Below are 20,296 nucleotides of genomic sequence, written 5' to 3'. Positions count from 1 at the left end.
CCCTGTTTCAGATGATGAACTGGTTCTCATAGTCCTGTCTGGACTTGGATCTGAATATGAGGGATTTGTCACCTCCATTACTACTCGGCTTATCCCTCCTACTTTCTCTGAACTTCACTCCCAACTTCTCACTCATGAATTTCGTCTTAAACTTCTTCATTCATCAAACCCACAACCTACTGCTCTCTACTCTCAGCATCCTACTCCACCTGTATCGACCACCCCTTCTTACTCAACTCGTGGTCGTGGTCGAGGCTATGCCTCTCGTGGTCGTGGTCGTGGTTCTTTCTCTGGAAGAGGTAATTTTAGACAACAATCTCCCTCTGTTCTTGGTAAACCACCATTAACCTGCCAGTATTGTGGTCGTATTGGGCACTCAGCTCGTCAATGTTTCCATCTCACTCGACAAAATGATCTCTCTACATCATTTGCTGCCTTGGGTATTGATTCTCTCCCACCAGATCCAAATTGGTATGTGGATTTAGGTGCAACCTCACACATAGCATCTGATAATGCTTCTTTGAGCTGTCGATCTGATATTCATCCTCCTGATCAGGTTATAGTGGGTAATGGCTCCTCTGCTTCAGTCTCGGGTGTTGGTAACTATACCCTAACTCCCTCTTTTACTCTTCGAAATGCTCTTATTGTTCCCTCTTTTAAGAAAAATCTAATTTCCATTTCTCATCTTCTTAAAGACTTCAATTGTCAAGTTGTTTTTAATCGTGGTGGTTTCTATGTTCAGGATCTTCACTCCATGAAGATACTCCTCGAAGGCACGATTAGAGATGGGCTGTTTCGTGTCTCAACCACCACCAATCCTTCTTCAACCTTCTCTCTTTTTGCTAAATCAATGTCCACTGGTACTCGAGCAACACCAGATGTGTGGCACTGTCGTCTTGCTCACCTTCATCACAAGAATTTAAATTCCCTAATTTCGAATGATGTCTTACCATTGTTTACATCTAAAAAGAACAATTATATTTGTATTGGATGTATCTCAGGCAAACATCATCAATTTCCTTTTAAGAATGTTCATCATACATCTGTTTATCCTAATCAGATTATACATAGTGATGTTTGGGGACCATCACCTGTTCTTTCTAAGTCTGGTTTTCGTTATTTCTTGCTTTTAATTGATGATTATACAAGATTCACATGGATCTATTTCATGAAAAACAAGTCTGAGGTTCCTTTTCATTTCAAAAATTTTTAAGTGTTTGTTGAAAAGCAATTTTCTAAACCTATAAAAATTCTTCAATCAGATGGAGGGGGAGAGTATATCAGCCATGATTTTTCAAATTTTCTAATCACAAATGGAATCCACCACAGAAAATCTTGCCCTCACACACCCCAACAGAATGGGGTTGCTGAAAGGAAGATTCGCCATATTGTAGAGACTTCTCTGTGTCTCCTTCATCACTCTTCTGTTCCGAAATTATTCTGGCCAGAGGCTTTTCAAACAGCCGTCTATACTGTTAATAGACTTCCCTCTAGTGTCCTAAAGAACAAATCTCCATTTGAGGTTCTGTTTAATTCGAAACCAGATTACACCTTGTTTCGAATTTTTGGCTGTCGTTGCTTCCCTCTCCTCACTCCCTATCGATCTTCAAAACTTGATGTCAAGACCACACCATGTGTATTCTTAGGTTACAGCTCCCATCATAAAGGTTATTTGTGTCTTGATGTCACCTCATCAAGGATGTACATCTCTCGCAATGTCATCTTTGATGAAACTCTGTTTCTTTTTTCGTCTTCTTCACCTGGTTCGTCTTCTTCCCCAAGCAAACCACTTTCTCCTCTTATATTACATCGGACGGTCCCCACTCCTCCTTCGTCTTCTAATCTTGATCGTCCGTTATTGCCCAATCCAGGCACTCGTCCTTCACCCACTCCGCAAATTCCACCTGGCTTTGAGCATATTCGTCCCACTCGTCGTCCTCTCTCCACTACCACTGCCCAACGGTCATCTGACCTGTCAGTGGTCCCACCACAAACGGCTGTGTCTCCTTCTGGTCTCCACATCCAACCACCGACCTCTAATGACGTGGTCCCTCATCAAGACGTGTCAACCACTGCTGCTCCTAATCAGAGTAGTGTTCCCCACGCTAACTTTCCTCTTTCTCCTTCTTCTTCCACAGACCATCCACCTTTAATTACTCAAAACCCTAATTCTGATTTGAATCAAATCGAGCCCAATTCTTCTCAACCCCCTAAACCGACAACCTCTTCTTCCCATCCAATGATCACGAGGAGTCGAGATGGAACCAGAAGACCCAAAATCCTACTTACTACTAACGATTCTTCTTCAAGTTTTCTGTTGCAGGAACCTCATAACTTTGCCCAAGCTTCGAAAGTTCCATAATGGATATCGGCTATGGAGGAGGAAATTAATGCGTTACAGAAGAATAATACGTGGACTTTGTTTCCTCGATGTCCCAATATGAACTTAGTTGATTCGAAATGGATTTATAAGATCAAACAGAGGCCAGATGGCTCTGTTCTTCGCTACAAGGCTCGGCTGGTAGCTCGTGGTTATTCGCAACAGGCTGGGATCGATTACGACGAAACTTTTAGCCCTGTGGTTCGTCCTGAGACAATACGGACGGTTCTCTCTCTAGCAGTAACTGGTAATTGGGAAATTAGGCAATTGGACGTCAAGAATGCTTTTCTCAATGGGGATTTAGAAGAAGATGTATTCATGACTCAACCAAAGGGGTTTCTCAATCCTGAATTTCCAACTCATGTCTGCAAATTGAATAAAGCTCTATATGGCTTAAAGCAAGCCCCTCGAGCTTGGCATAAGAAATTCAGTGATTGTCTTCTCAAGTTAAAATTCACACAGTCGATCTCTGACTCCTCAATGTTCTATCTTCGTCGTCCAAATTCGATCATCATTCTTCTTCTCTATGTCGATGACATTTTGGTTACAGGGTCTTCATCCACTGATCTCATCAAACTTATCAAACACCTCAAATTATCATTTGATATGACAGACATGGGTGTTCTAAGTTACTTTTTGGGGATGGAGGCTTCAAGGGATAATACACAGCTTAAATTGACACAGAAGAAATATATTAATGATCTTCTCAATCGGTTTGGTCTCAATTCTTCAAAACCAGTATCTACACCTGTAATTACAGGTACAAAACTATCAAAATCAGAAGGTATTCCTCTTGATGATCCTCAATCTTTTCGAAGTCTGGTTGGAGCCCTCCAATACTTGACATTAACTCGTCCGGATATAACTTACTCTGTCAATCAAGTCTCCAAGTTTATGCATAAGCCTTCTTCAATTCATCTTACTGCTGCAAAGAGAATCCTACGTTACCTAAAGGGGACAATTGACATTGGTCTCTGTTTTCGTAAAGCTTCAAGTCATCATCTTCTTGGCTATTCCGACGCCGATTGGGCAGGATCACCAGATGATCGTCGATCAACCACTGGTTCTTGTGTTTATCTAGGACCTAACATCATTATTTGGGCATCAAAGACCCAACCAACAGTGGCAAGATCTTCCACAGAGGCCGAGTTTCGTGCAGTGTCTCATACTTCAGCTGAGATTAAATGGCTACATAATTTACTTCGTGAGTTGGGAATCAAAGTTCCTTCAACCCCAGTGATATACTGTGACAACATCAGCACCACTTACTTGTCGGTTAATCCGGTTCTTCACTCCAAGACGAAGCATTCTGCCATTGATTTTCACTTCGTGCGTGAGCAAGTAAAAGATGGCAGCCTCAAGGTCCACTACCTACCTGGTGACTCCCAAGTAGCTGACATTTTCACTAAAGGCCTCTCCTCCACAAGATTTGCAGAGCTTCGATCCAAGCTTTCACTTATTAATGGCGTTCAGCTTGAGGGGGGGTGTTAGTGTAATAGTATGTAATGTAGGGGTTAGTTGGCTAGTGTTCCTATTTGTAAGGACCTCTCTGTAATTACTTGTCTTCTTCCCTTCATTATAAATAGAATGGCTGCCCTACTTGAGGCAAGCTCAATTTCACTCACTAACAAATGGCACCATGCCCAACACGTCAGCCGGTCGAGATTCAGCCGGGAGATGTGTCGGGCATAGCATCACGGCTGCTTAGTTCTTAAGGTGAAGCATTAGCAATATGACATACATAGGCCAACAATCAACATTTACAATGACTGACTTACACGTTACAATTTATGATAAATAAACTAAAGCTGACAAATCATACAAATCATACGTGGATTTTGGGTTGCAGTAAGTTGTATCCAGGTACACTAAGTTTACAAGCTGATCTACCAGAAGTGCATAAGATAAGATTACATTTGTTTACAAGCTCTGAAGTCTTCAGTGTGTAAAAAGGGTCGTCCATCCTTAAGACAAAAATGTATAAGAGCTGCACCAGGACAGTGATTAGCTTCCAGCATTGTCACTTTGATTCGTTCCATAATATATTCAGGTCTTTGTTTTCTTCAGTTTGGGTTTTGTGTTATTGGATGCCTCAGTTAGTTGCATATCTCTGCTGCCGCAATCTAGATCACCCTCTGCGCCTAATAAAGAAGAATAGAACATGATGAAGCAGAAATCAACTAGTATATATAATATAGGAGGAGTATAAAATGTGTACAAGTAGTAAATAAGACAAACCTGAAGCCCCATATATGTTAGTTAAGGTGCTTAAACTTTTTCGAAAGAACCTTCTTTGTACTATCAGATTGAGGATGCAACCATTCAATATTTAAAATGCATGACCTCTCAAGGGATTGTAAATCAATGTCTTGTATATGTGGAAGGAAACCTTGGAAATTCGGACATTCTACGATCTTCAGATAACTTAGTCTAGGTTGTAATATCTGGAGTGGCAGAAACTTAAGTTGTGGCAGATTCAATATTTGAAGGTATTGCAGAGAAGTCATGTTGTTGATATTCAATAGATTGGCATTGACTTGTTCAATGTTGAGGTCCACTAGACAGGGAAGATTAGTTGGCAATGTAGTCAACTTTGGGCAAAATCTAATAACCAAATCAACAAGCATGGGAAAATAAGAAGAAGAATGTCGTGAAACTCTGGTGGATTCTGCTGTAATAGCTGCTTCCTTTTCATCCTCAATCCATTCTTCTAAATTTTTCAAAAGAACTAAAGTAAGCTTTTTCAAGTGAGGAAGTTGACCAAGGCCTTGAAGTTGTCGAATTCCGTTGCAGTCATCCAGTTCTAGCTCCAACAAATTTGGTAGAGACAATGTATTAGTCATCCATGATGGAAGTTTCAAACCATTATAGGAACCAATTCTCATTATCTTCAAATTAGAATGAGGTTGAAGGCCCTCCAATACATCTTCATCCAAATGTCCGTTTTCGTCAACATCATTATCATCAATAGCTGAAGGAGAACCCCAGTTTAGTCTCAAAGAGGTAATATTTGATTTTTCTCTTAAACTTGCTCGTTTAGCTTCCTCTAATCCACCACCTCTTACTCTCTTTAAACAATTGATCGTTAAGTGACCACGAATGAGGTTTAGACCTCCCAGGTCTCCAATACCACCACCACCAGCAACACAATGTGATTCAGTATTTTCCCTCACCTCGTACCTATCTAATCTTTCAAGGCGAGTTAGGCGATCCATACCTAACATTGTTCCTTTGGTGTGGTAGGACCATGTAAGACTTCTCAGGTTGGTCCAGTTTCCGATGTATTTGGGAAGCTGACAGTTCCCCAGATTTACTTCCTCCGGATTGCATAGCCCGTCGGTACTAGTACATGACTCTGGTAACAATCTGATTCTAGTACCTTCCAGGTTTAGTTGCCTAAGTTTCAAATACCCTATTCTTTCGGGTAATACTTCTATGCCGCTACACCGCAAATTTAATTCTGTCAATTCCGTCAATCCAGTAATACTGTCAGGCAAATCTCTTATACTTGTCTCAGAAATATTTAGGACACATAAACGTTTCAAAGCTCCCAACTCTTTCGTTATCTTACTAAGATTTCTACAGCCTTCAACAATCAACACTTCCAAATCATGACAATTATAAATGGAGTCAGGTAATTTATTTATCTCAGTACGATAGAGATCAAGAATTCTCAGTTTTTTCAAATTTCCAATGTCACTAGGTAACCCTTGTAATCTATTACAAAGCCGGATGGAAAAAAATTGCAAGTTAGACAGGCTACAAATAGACTTGGGCAATTCTTCAAATTGTGGACATGACGACAGAGCAAGATGCCTTAGATTTTTTAATGCTCCAATGTCATTAGGGAGACCTCGAAAATCATCGCAATCGTGTAATAGGAGTGTTTGCAAATTATATAGAGCACCGATAGTCAAATCATGTACTTGGAGTGAGCAGTTTGAGAGGTTAAGGTATCTCAAGTGTTTCAATTTGGCAAAAGAAAGAGGTGAACTCCTAATTGTTGAATGACTCAAATCTAATATGCGTAAGTACTTATTGCTAAATACAAAGTTAGAATCCCATGGATCCTCTGCATTGAAGGTAAGAAAAGTGTGAAGTTTCTTTGGAAATGTTGTTGAAATATCTTTCTTGTCAAAAACCACCCCTAGACGACGAACTTCTTTGTTAGAAATGACATCTATTTCGCTCACCTTCACATTTAAGAACTCATTATTCTCACTGACACTTCGTGCAAGGTCATATATAAGATCATGCATCTTGTAAGTATTATTTCTGGACCGCGACGCATCTAGGGAAATTACAAATCCTTTTGGTGAAACCTTTTGGAATAATGAATTGTTTACCAAAACATCAAAACATTTATTTCCTTCTTCTTCTTCCATTGGTGATAGAACAAAGCCTTCTGCTATCCACAACTGGACCACAGTTGTTCTCTCAAGTAACCAGCCCCTTGGAAACATAGAACAATAAGAGAAACAACGTTTTAGTCTAGGCGACAAATGATCATAACTCAATTTCAGTATTTCTTTTATTCTACTTTCATTTTCTAAGATTGTCATGATTGGCATGTCATTTATTTTCACCCAGTCGCTTTGTTGATTTTTGTTGTGCATAAGACTACCTAGTGTTTGCGCTGCAAGGGGAACGCCGCCACATTTACTTGCTATGCCTTTTCCTAGATCTATTATATTTGAGCTCTCCCGTGCTCCGCCAGGAGAAAATGCTCGCTGTTTGATAATAGACCAACAACCCTCATCCGAAATCTGTTGCAAAATATATGGAGAAATTGATCCCCTAACGTTCGATGCAACCTCAACGCTCCGTGTAGTTACCAAAATTTTGCTCCCTTGAGCACCAACTACCAACCGACTTTTAAGACTTGCCCATTTTCCAATTATCTTTGTCCCAAAAGTCATCGAGGACTAACAAATATTTCTTACAGTTCAACTTTTCACGAAGTCGTCGCACCAATACGTCTGTAGTTGCTGCGTCAGAAGTAGATCCACCAGGAATTGAGGCAAGGATATCTTTTAAAACTTTATCGACAACAATATGACGATCATAGACATAAACCCATATTTTTAAGTCGAAGTGTTTGGTTACAGTCTCATGATTATAGACTCTTTGAGCAAGTGTTGTCTTTCCAATCCCTCCCATACCCACAATGGATATGACAGAAACTTTTTCATCACCATGTGAGTTAATTAGTAAGCCAACTATGTGGGATATATCATTCTCTCTTTCGACATTAATTTCCGAGTCATCCCCATAGGAGTCAGTGTTGTTTCGGACGTCCCATTGAACATGATCACTAGTACTACTACTACCCAGATGGTTGAACCCAAAGCTAACCATATCCTTAGTAACAGCATCTAAGTTTGTGTTGATAGTTTTGATTTTAGTAGTCATCTGGTAATGGAACACCAATGGGTTGTTGGACACTAGTGAAAATAAATAATTGCGTACCTTGTCTCGCTTACGAAGGTTCATTATTGCGTCTCGACGCATTAATCTGTAGGCAAATTCGTCAAGCACGTCGTCAGCATCATAAGCGACATCTCTGAGGCGTTTCAGCCAAAGCTTGACTGCATTTTCATTCACTTGTCGATTCTCAGCATCAGATATTACAGCCAAAATCATTTCCAGTGTCTTCTCAAGAGTTTTCAGATCACTTCTCATGTTCCAAACAGGACTAATCTCATTTGAGATCACACCCACCAGTTTCTTCAAGATTTCAGTTACACCATTAACTAGGAGACCTTCAAATGTTGCCATTCTCTCTCTCTTTCTCTCTTTCTTTCTCTCTCTCTCAGTAGTGATGAGTCTCGTTTGCTCAATTATTCTCTTTTTATGGAAGCTCTGTCTCTATTCATTGAGTTATAACTTTATGTCTTTTTCTTTTTTCTAATGGTTTACAACTATCTTTGTGAAGATATTTGTGTAGAAGTGAGTAAATGTATTATGTTTTCCAAATGAAGTTTGTCTTTGAAAAGCAAATAAAGAGGAGTGAATATTAGAGACTTTGAAAAATACTCCTGCAGGACGCCTGACCCCATCTTTTTAGAATTTTTGAGTGAAAAGCTGGAAAAATGGGTCCAAATAAGAAAGCCGTTTGGTGATGGGGACATGATGAGTATGGTTGTCGGGAGCTATAGTACAAAATTAGTTTTGTACTTTGGTTCACCAAATTGGTATTAGGAGTTGTTTTTTTAGTTTTGAAATTAAATAGAGAGATATAAAGGGATTAGAAAAAATAATTTCATAATTTAAAAAATTTAATGGTAATTTTTCTTTTTTGTCATCTTCTTCCTTAAACCCTGAATGTTTCAACAAGAATTTTTTTTTCTCCACTATCCAGTTATACAACCACCATCTACCAAGTATCCTCCACACGAGTATGTGATGGTTATAAATGGTGGAGAATGCAGTGTTATAAAGAAGCTCTAGATGATGTACACAAAAATGAGTGGTTGAAAGCTATGCAAGATCAGATTGTATCCTTGCATAAGAACAACACCTTTAACTTGGTCGAAAAACCTAAGAATAAGAAAATTCTTAAAATAAAGTGGGTGTTCAAAATCAAGACCGAAGAAAGAAAATCACAACCACGGTAGAAGACACACCTAATGGTGAAAGGATTTGGGCAGAAGAAGGGTATTGATTTTGATGAGATTTTCTTCCCGGTGGTGAAGATGTCCTCTATTCGGCTAGTATTGGTATTGGTTGCAAGTACGAACTTAGAAATTGAGCAACTAGATGTCAAGACCATTTTCCTTCATGGTGACTTGAAGGAAGATGTGTATATGGAACAACCAACATGGTTTGAAGTTAAAGGTAAGGAACACTTGGTTGTAATTAAAATGGGGAAGAGTTTATATGGGCTGAAACAAGCACCAAGAAAGTGGTACAAAAAGTTCGAATCGTTCATGAAGGATCAAGGGTATCACAGGACGACTTCAGATCATTGTGTTTGCGTTCATAAATTTCTCGATGAAGATTCGATTATACTTCTGCTTTATGTTGATGATATGTTGATTGTTGGTCACGATGCTAACAAAATTAGCAGGTTAAAGAAAGAACTAAACAAGTATTTCGACATAAAAGACTTGGTCCAGCAAAACAAATTCTTGGCATTCATATCTGTCGTGATAGGAAAGCTGGAAAGCTTTGGTTATCACTTGATGGAAGATGTGTATATGGAACAACCAACATGGTTTGAAGTTAAAGGTAAGGAACACTTGGTTGTAATTAAAATGGGGAAGAGTTTATATGGGCTGAAACAAGCACCAAGAAAGTGGTACAAAAAGTTCGAATCGTTCATGAAGGATCAAGGGTATCACAGGACGACTTCAGATCATTGTGTTTGCGTTCATAAATTTCTCGAAGAAGATTCGATTATACTTCTGCTTTATGTTGATGATATGTTGATTGTTGGTCACGATGCTAACAAAATTAGCAGGTTAAAGAAAGAACTAAACAAGTATTTCGACATAAAAGACTTGGTCCAGCAAAACAAATTCTTGGCATTCATATCTGTCGTGATAGGAAAGCTGGAAAGCTTTGGTTATCACAAGAAATATATATTGAGAAGGTTTTAGAAAGGTTGAATATGGACAAGACAAAACCAGTGAATTGTCCATTAGCCAGTCACTTCAAGTTGACTCGTGATCAGTGTTCATCAACTGAAGTGAGAAAGAAGAAAATTCCTTATGCTTCAATTGTAGGAAGCTTGAGGTATGCAATGGTGTGCACAAGATCAGACATTGCATTTGCAGTCAGAGTTGTTAGAAGATTTCTTGTCAATCCAGGCAGAGAGCATTGGACAACAGTGAGGTGGCTTTTGAAGTATATAGAGGTACGTCTAAAGTTCGTATATGTTTTGGTAATGACAAGCCAGTATTAGTGGGTTACATACGGATGCAGACATGGCAGAAGATGTAGACTCCAAAAGGTCCACATCATGCTACCTATTTACATTTTCAAGGGGGGCAGTGTCATGGAAAGTTAAATTACAGAAGTTTGTAGCTTTAGCTACAGAGGCAAAATATATTCACTACAGAATGTTGTACGGAGATGTTATGGATGAAGAGACTGGTAGAAGAACTTGATATGAAACTGTATTCCTTGTGATAGTCAGAGTGTCATCCACCTCAGTAAGAATTCTTCTTATATCTCTCCCCTCTCTCTCTCTCTCACACACACACACTCAATCTTTGGTGTTCGTTTTCTCTATATATCCAACTCTCTATTGTTCCCCTCTCTCCTCAAACGGTTTGGCCCAGACAAATTTGGGCTCATATCCGAAGTTATAATTATCAGTGCAAGGAGATTAAAGAATCACTATGCCATTGGTGAAGTTGGGTTCTTTTGAAACTTTTTCATTTTTATTGGAAAAGCAAAAAACTCAACTTGATTTTTGTTATTTTTTATTTAGGTATTGTTGTATAAATAAGTAGAAAAGATATTTCATGGTCGTAATGGAGTAGTGGTCACTAATTCTTAGTATTTTAAGAACGTTCCGGTCTTACTCAAGGCCAACCAAAGATAGACGTAATACTAATAGAAAACTTTATTAATAACTTCAAGATTAATATCTTAACTATTATGAAGTCAGCCATATATATATATATATATAGGCTACAACTAGTCAATTTAGAATCTAACTAGGACTCCTAATTAGACTCCAACATTTAACACCGGGTCTCCCTCGTCTTCGAAAATTGGTATTTCATCATCAATCGCAGTATTGGGGATAAGTGTCTTCTTCAAAACAGAAACATGAAAAACATGATGAATTTGGAGATAACTTCTGAGACACCCTTCCTACTGTAGAACTTTGCCGATACGGTTGTAACTTTAAATACACATACTCTCCTAATTAAAATACTATATCCCTTCAGCATATTGTTTCATCTTATTTTGGGTAATATGAAAATGACTCTTAAAGTTATAAAGAATTTGACACAAAACTCCCAATGATCCTTACTTGAGGAGTCGTTGCATGGCATGGATGCTAGCGATCTTCACTTTCCTTCCTCTTACACCTTCCAAACTGAATTTTTTACCTTGTATAGTTAAGAGTAAATGTGTTGAGAATGGAATTAGGAGAGTGGAGTTGTAGTGCACTTACAAGTGGTAAGACTTACTAAACTATTTTCACTTAATAAGTGGTAGCACCAATGAGAGCTAACCCTTTGAATTTTGTGTTTCAAAATGGGGCGAAACACAACTTTTCGTTTTTTTTTTTTTGAGAAATCTGGTCAGGTAACTGGAAACTTTTATAGGTTTGCTTCACCTTCTTGGGTTTACTACTCCTAGCCTGTTCTTGGTTGGATGCTCCATCAGGTCAGGTAACTTGAATCAATTATTTTGATTAACTCAAAATAATTTTGATTTTGATTAACTCAACCACGATGGAGCATCCAACCAAGAACAGGAGTTCCTGATCCTAGATTCGCACTTGCATTACTTAACTATAGGATACATTGAAATAGCCCGATTTCTCTTTTTCTTTCTCTTCTTTGATTGGTAAGCGCTTGGGCTAGGGCTAGGGCTTGCACCACTAATGCACGAAACTTGGCTCCAGTAATATAGTCTGGGGGCGTGAATCGCTTTCCTCACAACTAAGAGATCACAAACGTAGATTGCTCACGGCTAAATATGAATTGAGACAAAAGCTTTATAAAGCCTTCTGTAAAGATCACGATCTTCCTAGTGATATGCGGGACAAACATCGTTATAAATTGTCCAAGTTGCCAAGAAATAGTTCCTTTACACGAGTAAACCCATAGAACAAGGGTTGGGGTTCTTTATTAGTTTTTGGTGTCATTTGCAAACAAAAGTAGAAGGATTTTTGCCGCCACTTGAAGTAGTTTTGCTTAAATAAATAAATAAAATATTCTACTATTGCCTCCGCAGCACCACCACCACCACCCACAAGTATGAAAGAAAAAAAATTGGCAGATAATATTCGTGTATACGTTGAACTTGAGTAATTTAACTTTGAATTCAAAAGCAAAAGTTTTGAACTTTAAAACAAAGCCAAATTCAAACTTAAGTGTTCTTGGTTTTAACGACATCATTGTCATATACCCACATTTTTATCAGAAGGGTTCTTGGTTTTAATGGATTTCTTGCCATATAACGGCATCTTCATAGTAGCTAGTACGGGGTATGGCTGTAGCTGTTTGGCTAGTTGTTGAAGCCAAGTTGCATCCTGCATATGAGCTATCCCATGCAGAAGTGCTCCCAAGCCTCCCAGAAAATCGAAACAAAACCAGCTGGCTCACAAGCTCTTTTTGTCATGTTGGTAGTTATTGTAGTCCTCAATCACTCGAAAAAATTTCGATTCGCTTCGTTGGGAGGTTTCTATTGAGAGTAACTGGTAACGTTAATTTGGACTTCGAAAAGTTTTCTAACATTATTTCTAGGGAGAAACGATTTCAGAGGATAATCCGTTAGAGAAACGCATACAAACTTAAACTAGGAACAGGTACTTAGTAGAAATACCATTAATTAAAATACCAACACATTCAGGATTATCTCATCTTTTCCAGTTCTAAATAGATAATGAGAAAAGATTTAAGCAGAGATTCCAGCTTCTTCCAACAACTGCTTAACCTTGGTGATATAATCGCTCTGTGCTTCCTCCTGCGACTTTCCTGCAAACACAAATAGATCATACTTAGAAGAATTACCGATAAATGAACAAACTCTGAAACACTAGTTAGCATTTCATCTTGTACGACAAATTTACGTTCGATTACTATTTGGGTTGGTAAGTTTAGCAGTAACTGCAGAGCCTTCTGCTCTAGTTACCGTTTCAATATAACTTGTTTCACAGAAACGTTCAAGAATCTGAACCCGACATCGTTGAAGAATTTACAGTCACCATGCCCATTAACCACTCAAACATTGACCAAGAGACAATCTTCTAGGGAAATTGAATCCCATATGCAACCCTTGAAAGGGACATGTGTTAAACCACTACATCATGGGAGCAAAGCCGCTTGACCGCTTTTCATGCTCAACGTGGATCGGTTTTTTCAAATGATTTATGAATTTAGTACGTAGTAAAACATGAATTGTCATCCTTGAAATAATTAGATGATTGCTATCAAGGATCGGAATTAATCAACAACTAAGTGTTTCATACCTTCAACTGCTTTCCATGCATCCCACTTTGCTTTTCCCTTTGGGTCAAACAACCCAGGTCGACCTACAAAAAGGAGAAACTTAATAAACCAAAGGAAAGGCCGCTAAATGGTACCATATTCGGTATCACAGTACCGCTCTGGCCTCACTTAATCACAAAGAATATATGACTAAGGACATAAGTTGAACCAAAACTGTACGTAAATAATAGAATTCATACTGGTGTTCACATCTCCAACAGTTGCTTGCTTGTAAAGCCCATACAGAATAAGCTTGTTCTCATTTGTTGTGGATTCAGGAAGGGTCTTAGCCTTCTCGGCATGCGCATCAAATTCCTCCTGCAAAAGGACAATACCCATTGGCGATTAGATTATACAGATATGAACCCTACCTATACTAAAATAGAAGATACTGAATGACATTTTGTGACAATATGTTCTATGCAGAAAAAAACTGGTACGCCTATATTGTGCTATTATCCGCAGAAGATGTTTGGAGATGAAAGCTAATGTACCTTAAAAGTTGTAGTTCGATACTGAATTTATAATATTCCCATCATTTCAAGTTCATATATCATCGATTATTTAAAGATTTTGAAAGTTTTAGTGAAAGGTTTAGCAGAGTCCCACAAGGAGATTGGAGAACCAATTATATCGTTTGGTGAAAGATTTTGAGACCATGCTCTTTGTCTTTCTCTGGTAATCCGACCAATTTAACTCATAGCTAAGTGAAACCGAGTACGCCGATAAATTACCCGAAAGCAATTCAATTGAAAATGAAAGGAAAAAATCAAAATTTTAACTTCAGCCACTTGGTTTTTCGCTGATAATTTACCCAGGCTTCCCTCTAAACAGATCGGGCCAACTTGAAGTCACAAATTGATCTTATAGCAAATAGTCCGAATCAGGGTCCAAGGTTTACTAGGTCGGATCGGACAAGTAACCTGCAACTGCTAAGTTTTTATCAACCAATTCAACCCTTACCCATCCTAAAGCAAATTATACTACATATCTATATAGATCGCAAAATGTCTCAATATCCCCCAGCTAACCATTCATTAAACTTCATCTAGGATCACTTCATCATTTCTATTCAATTAATTAAAGATCAATTTTGGACATAATCCAATCAAAACAATATCGACTCAATAATTTTCTCCTAAAACAGACAAACTATTTCCCCAATTCTGTGTCTGTCCGTTCTACTCTAGCAAGAGAACCCTAATTTCCGAATCGGATTACAAGCATAACTCGAACTCTTGCCCAATCATAAGGAACCATAATCATATCATAAAACAAAATATTAAAATAAAAAAATACATAAAGATCGTGTCAATCTATCGAATATTTTTCTGCACTGTCTTGATCGTAGTATTAATCGATGTATAATCTGAAACAAACTTCAGATCTTAAATTTAAAAACCAGGTAGTATAAAGATCTACTGAAAGTAACCCAAAAAATTCAATAAGAAATTCCTAATACCTAGAACAGAGAGAAAATACTTTGCATGATTAAAGATAATATCGATGTAATAGGTAATTTAACAAGATAACTCAATTAACCATAAGATGCAAATTTAGAGAGAGAAAGAGCGAGAAGAGAGAGAGAGGAAGATCATGCAAACCTTCAAAGCCATTATACGTTCTTGTTTCTCTCTCGTTCTGCAACTTTGCTGCTGATGTTTTTGAGGGGAACGTACAGGGCTTTATATATACTCTAGTTACGGAAATAACCTTGAGGTTGCAGTTAATAACATTTATGCCACTAGTGTTATCTCTCTTGCCAGATTAAGTACCCTACGGATTTAGACCTATTTGAGGGCGGTGATCCCAAGGCAATTGAATGTAAAATCTAGGGTAATTTCCCAAATAACCCCCAACTTTGTGACCAGCTTTCTGCTTAGCCCCCTACTTTATCAAAAATATCCAGATGGCCTCCTTTTTTCAGTTACCGTTATAAAACAGTTAACTAGTCATCACCTCTCTCTCCTCCATCTCATCACCTCTCTCTACCACTTCATCTTCTCGCCACCTTATCGTCTTCACCGGGGAAGGTGTCGGCGACCTTCAAACATTAAAAATAAAATAAAAATAATTTTTTTCTGTCTCCCTAAATTTTTTTCCCTTACTCTCTCTCTAAAAAAAAATGGGAGATATGCCATCAAATTTCATATCCAATGGAAGGACCACCATTAATAGATGATGTTTAGATTGCGATCTAGATATACCAGTACTCAGATCTGCTGTTTTTCAAACCCGACCAATGGTTAATGGCTGAGTTTGTGATGTTGGGGTTGGATCCGCTGCTTGTTCTGATTTTTTGTGTCTCCATTAGTGATTAGGAAACAAAATTTGGTAACAACCCTCATCCTAAACCTTATTTTGTTGTTACATCAGAAAAAAGAAAACAAAGATTCCTTCTCAATCTAGGGTTACGTTTGTTATTGGGAATTATAACACTGAAATTCTCTGTTGTTGTGATGGATGATTTAGGGTTAGGTCATATAATTCTGGGTATGCCATGGTTACTTGAGAATCAGGTTACTTTACTTTATATACTAGACCTAATATGTTTGGTTTTATGCATAATGGGGTTAGAAATGTTCTTGCTTCAATGGAGTTTATTTAAGGTGAGAGAGTATCAGGGGAGACATTGAGTGTGGCCGGGTTAGGATTTTTCTAGTGAGAGAGAATCAAAACCGTGATTTGCAATTAAAATAGGTACACACATTTTTCCCATACAAATTCCTATCTCCCTCTCTCTAACTTCTTAGAGGAACAATCATCATCTCTCTATCCATCTACTACTACTAATATATATCATTTTCATTTGACACAGATCTCTTACTGCAGTTCTTTGTGACATTTTTGGTTAATTTTAGGGAAGAGATAGGAAGAGAGAGAAAGGAGAGCAAGAGAGAGAATATGAGAGAAAACAGAAAGGAAGCAAAAGATATAATTTTTTTTTTATGTTTGAAGGTTGTTGACCGGAAAATTGGCCTTCGTCGGTAAAGACGATGAGGTGGCGAGAGGATGAGGTGGTAGAGAGAGGTGATGAGATGGAGGAGAGAGAGGTGATGACTAGTTAACGGACATATAACGGTAATTGAAAAAAGGGGTCATCTGGGTATTTTTGATAAAATAGGGGGATAGGCAGGAAACTGGTCATAAAATTGGGGGTTATTTGGGAAATAACCCTAAAATCTACATGGTAGGGATTAGGTTATTTCCCAAATAGCCCCTAACTTTGTGACCCTTCCTGCCTAGTCCCCAACTTTATCAAAAATAACTTGATGGCCCCCTTTTCCAATTACTGTTATAACTCTTTTAACTAGTCATCACTTCTCTCTCCTCCATCTCATCTCCTCTCTCTGCCATCTCATATCCTCGCCACCTCATCGTCTTCACCGGCGAAGGTCGTCGGCCGGCCAATTTCCGGTCGGTGACCTTCAAACATAAAAAAAATCCTCTCCTCTCTCTCTCTAAAAAAACCAGATCTAAAGAGAGAGAGGAGAGATTTAAAAAAAAAACGTTTTTTTAGAGAGACAAGAGAGAGGAAATTATTTTTTTATGTTTGAAGGTCGCCGACCGAAAATTGACCGGGCGGCGACCTTCACCGGTGAAGATGATGAAGTGGCGAGAAGATGAGATGGCAGAGAGAGGAGATGAGATGGAAGAAAGAGAAGTAATGACTAGTTAACAGAGTCATAACGGTACCTAAAAAAGGGAGTCATCTGAGTATTTTTGATAAAGTAGGGGGCTAGGCAGGAAGCTGGTCACAGAGTTGGGGGGTTATTTGGGAAATAACCCGTAGGGATTCTCAAAATAAACAAATTGTTGGTGCTACATGTCAATACTGGGTTGCTCTAGTGGTTGATGATAGTGTTGATATAAACTCCAAACCATGGACGTCTCGGGTTCGGGTCCTAGAGGATATGGAATTCATGGTTATGAATTTGGGTTATTAAAGGTATAAATAATGTAATAAATTTGTCGGACTTTATACCTCTTTCATTATTAGTTTAACTTAGCTGGTTATCGTGTTTATCACATCTTCATGATGTTGCAATGCATTGTAGCGAGTAACGCAGATCGTAGTATTTCTCAAAAAAAATGTTGATGCTACATGTCAACACTTGGTTGTCTGAGTGATTGATAGTGTTGATATAAACTCTGAAATTCTGGGGTCTCAGGTTTGATTCCCAGTGGAAGTGGAATCCATGGTTCACTGAGTTATTTAAGGTATAAATAAAGTAATTCGATGAGCCTTCACTAGTTTAGGTGGTTTTAGGCTCGCTAGTTTAGAATGTTTAATTTCGCAATTATCATAATTATTACATCTTGATGATGCATCAATGCCTTTGTAATGATTTGTAGAATCGTAGTCAACCTTCAAAAAAAATTTGTTGGTGCTACACGGAGCCATGATATGGTATTAGAAAGTGGCACTTTGGATCAAATTTTTCTTTTTTTGTTTCAAAACACGAGTACTCTTGAGAAAGATATTGGTCACACAAATCAAAAAAATTTGGAGATTGACTTAGATGACAAGTGTTGGAGTCACACATGACGCATTAGTAAACCTTTGATATCACCAACAGAGGAGTAGATTTGAAAGAGTTCTTCCACCTGGGCCTAAGTTTATCCAAAGAGATTGTTGGAAGGTTGATACAAGTCTCCTAAGTACCTGGAACTTTTTCATGATATGAAGGCAAGCAGAGGGGTGGAACCAGGTGAAATTTCGATTTAGTTATAACCTCGACGCCTTGAGCTCTACTTTGTTATATAGGAACAACAACTACACGGAATACCACATACCACTGACTATTTGCTTTCCATATTAAAAGATAAGATCATACGACCATGATCAGAAATATTCTATTAACAGCTATTATAGGTGGCTATTATCAAGCCGGTCCCTAACCGCTGTAAAATCACAGGCAGTGATTGACCACTGCCATGCATACTCTATATAGAATTTGACCCTTACTCCGTGAGATTCATTAAACTTTTAACTTGCACACCAGACTGACTTGAGTGTCTGAATGTCTTTAGAGGCAATGTCCACCATACAAACCTATATAAGCAATACATGTTTCCCTCCAATGTTTGTGTTATTCGTTTCGAACATTCCAATGTATACTAATGTCTTTGTTATTCGTTTAAGACGTTTAAATGACTCACAATATCTCTGTTATTCATTTGGGACATTTTTAATTTTTACCAATGTCTCTGTTATTTGTTTGGGACAGGAGATCATAGACTGTTCAAGACATTTTAGTTTCATAGATTGGTGGACATTTTTAATTTCAACTTAAAGAGCTAGTAGAGACAATTCCAAAATGTCGTGGGTATTTTGGTAAAAAAAAAGTAATTAATAATGATAATTATTATAATTAGATTAATAATATTAACGATACATAATATTAATAATATCATTAGAAATAAAGATATCTAAAATATTAATGTATAAAAATTATAACAATAACAATTAACAATGTATAATCTATATAATAAAACAGAAGGGAAAACGATGACTGGGACAAACATCCCTTTTTAATAAAGGATATTGTTTAGAAGCCTTTCTCAAAATTTAAAATATAGTCCTTCGTAGAGATAAAGTTACATATCTATTATATAAAACAGAAGGGAAAACGATGACTGGGACAAACATCCTTTTTTAATAAAGCATATTGTCTAGAAGCCCTTCTAGAAATTTAAAATATAGTCCTTTGTAGAAATAAAGTTACCTATTTAAAAAACAATAATTCTTTCCTTCTTAGAAATAAAATAACTAATTTAAGAAAAAAAGAAACAAAATAATTTTCAAGAGTTAAAAAAAGAAATTAAAATCTCTCTCTCTCAATAAATTAATAACTAATTTTAAAGAAAAGAAACAAAAAAATAATACAAAAAATAATAATAACTAATAAAAATCTCTCTCTCTCAATAAAATATAACAATAAATTTCGTAACATTTGATTGATACAAGGGTCCGTAAACGATGATTGGGACAAACATCCTTTTTTAATAAAGCATATTGTCTAGAAGCCGTTTGAAAAATTTAAAATATAGTCCTTCGTAGAAATAAAGTTACCTATTTCAAAAAACAATAATCCTTTCCTTCTTAGAAATAAAATAATTGATTTAAGAAAAAAAGAAACAAAATAATTTTCACGTGTTAAAAATTTTTTTTTAAATCTCTCTCTCTCAATAAAATAATAACTAATTTAAGAGAAAAGAAACAAAAAAATATAATAATTAATAAAAATCTCGTGCCTTGGGGCACGGGATATACCCTAGTATTAGTAAAAACATGTGTCACAACAATATCAGTTAGAATGAGAAAGTCGTACCAAATGTCTTCTGCTACGGATATTTGGGTAAATGTTATGGCTAATGTCCATAACCAAAGCCCGTCTGTGAAATACTAATGGTCGATGTTTTGGGAAAATAAGAAAAGTTTTCGGGTACAAAGTTTCAGAGGGTAGAAAAACTAAAAATTTCTTCCAAGCACGATCTTCTTCTCATGGAGTAATAACTTTGTTCAATATTTTTTCCATTCATTGCAAGCTTATCTAGATCCCTTCCTATACGTTATGGCTAATAGGTCCATTCATTAACCTTTAATGTGAACCCTCTCTATCTAGAAACGGTAGGCTATATCTTAATGATTTTTGTTTATAGAGATTTAAGAAGTACAGAAAGTTAGGAGTTTTACGTTGGGGGTATAAGCAAACATATTAACTAAAATAATGGC

General features: G+C 37.3%; 1 protein-coding gene and 1 pseudogene across 3 annotated transcripts; both read right to left on the bottom strand.

Annotated features, from left to right (window-relative positions):
• Positions 1-4,091: 4,091 nt before the first annotated feature.
• LOC147544293 (uncharacterized) lies at positions 4,092-8,205 on the bottom strand (annotated as a pseudogene). Its single transcript, XR_015223627.1, has 2 exons — positions 4,619-8,205; positions 4,092-4,521 (listed from the first exon to the last, which is right to left on the bottom strand). The product of XR_015223627.1 is annotated as an uncharacterized LOC147544293 (transcript).
• Positions 8,206-12,879: 4,674 nt separating this feature from the next.
• Positions 12,880-15,359, bottom strand: LOC147544292 (acyl-CoA-binding protein-like). 2 transcript variants are annotated; one of them, XM_086635916.1, is made up of 4 exons: positions 15,162-15,359; positions 13,758-13,875; positions 13,539-13,601; positions 12,880-13,044 (listed from the first exon to the last, which is right to left on the bottom strand). In XM_086635916.1, exons 1-4 carry the CDS (start codon positions 15,171-15,173, stop codon positions 12,965-12,967), a joined length of 273 nt encoding a protein of 90 aa, XP_086492042.1. In that variant the 5' UTR covers positions 15,174-15,359; the 3' UTR covers positions 12,880-12,964. The 2 variants fall into 2 exon arrangements, with proteins under 2 accessions (XP_086492042.1, XP_086492041.1); XM_086635915.1 differs by lacking the exon at positions 15,162-15,359 and having other exon boundaries at positions 13,758-13,911.
• Between the last annotated feature and the right edge of the window lie 4,937 nt (positions 15,360-20,296).

The sequence above is a fragment of the Eschscholzia californica genome, unplaced genomic scaffold (assembly GCF_041429995.1).
Source record: "Eschscholzia californica isolate CP2 unplaced genomic scaffold, dmEscCali1.0.p SCAF_4, whole genome shotgun sequence".
Taxonomy (NCBI): Eukaryota; Viridiplantae; Streptophyta; class Magnoliopsida; order Ranunculales; family Papaveraceae; genus Eschscholzia; species Eschscholzia californica.
This window is presented reverse-complemented; position numbering and strand designations above follow the sequence as displayed.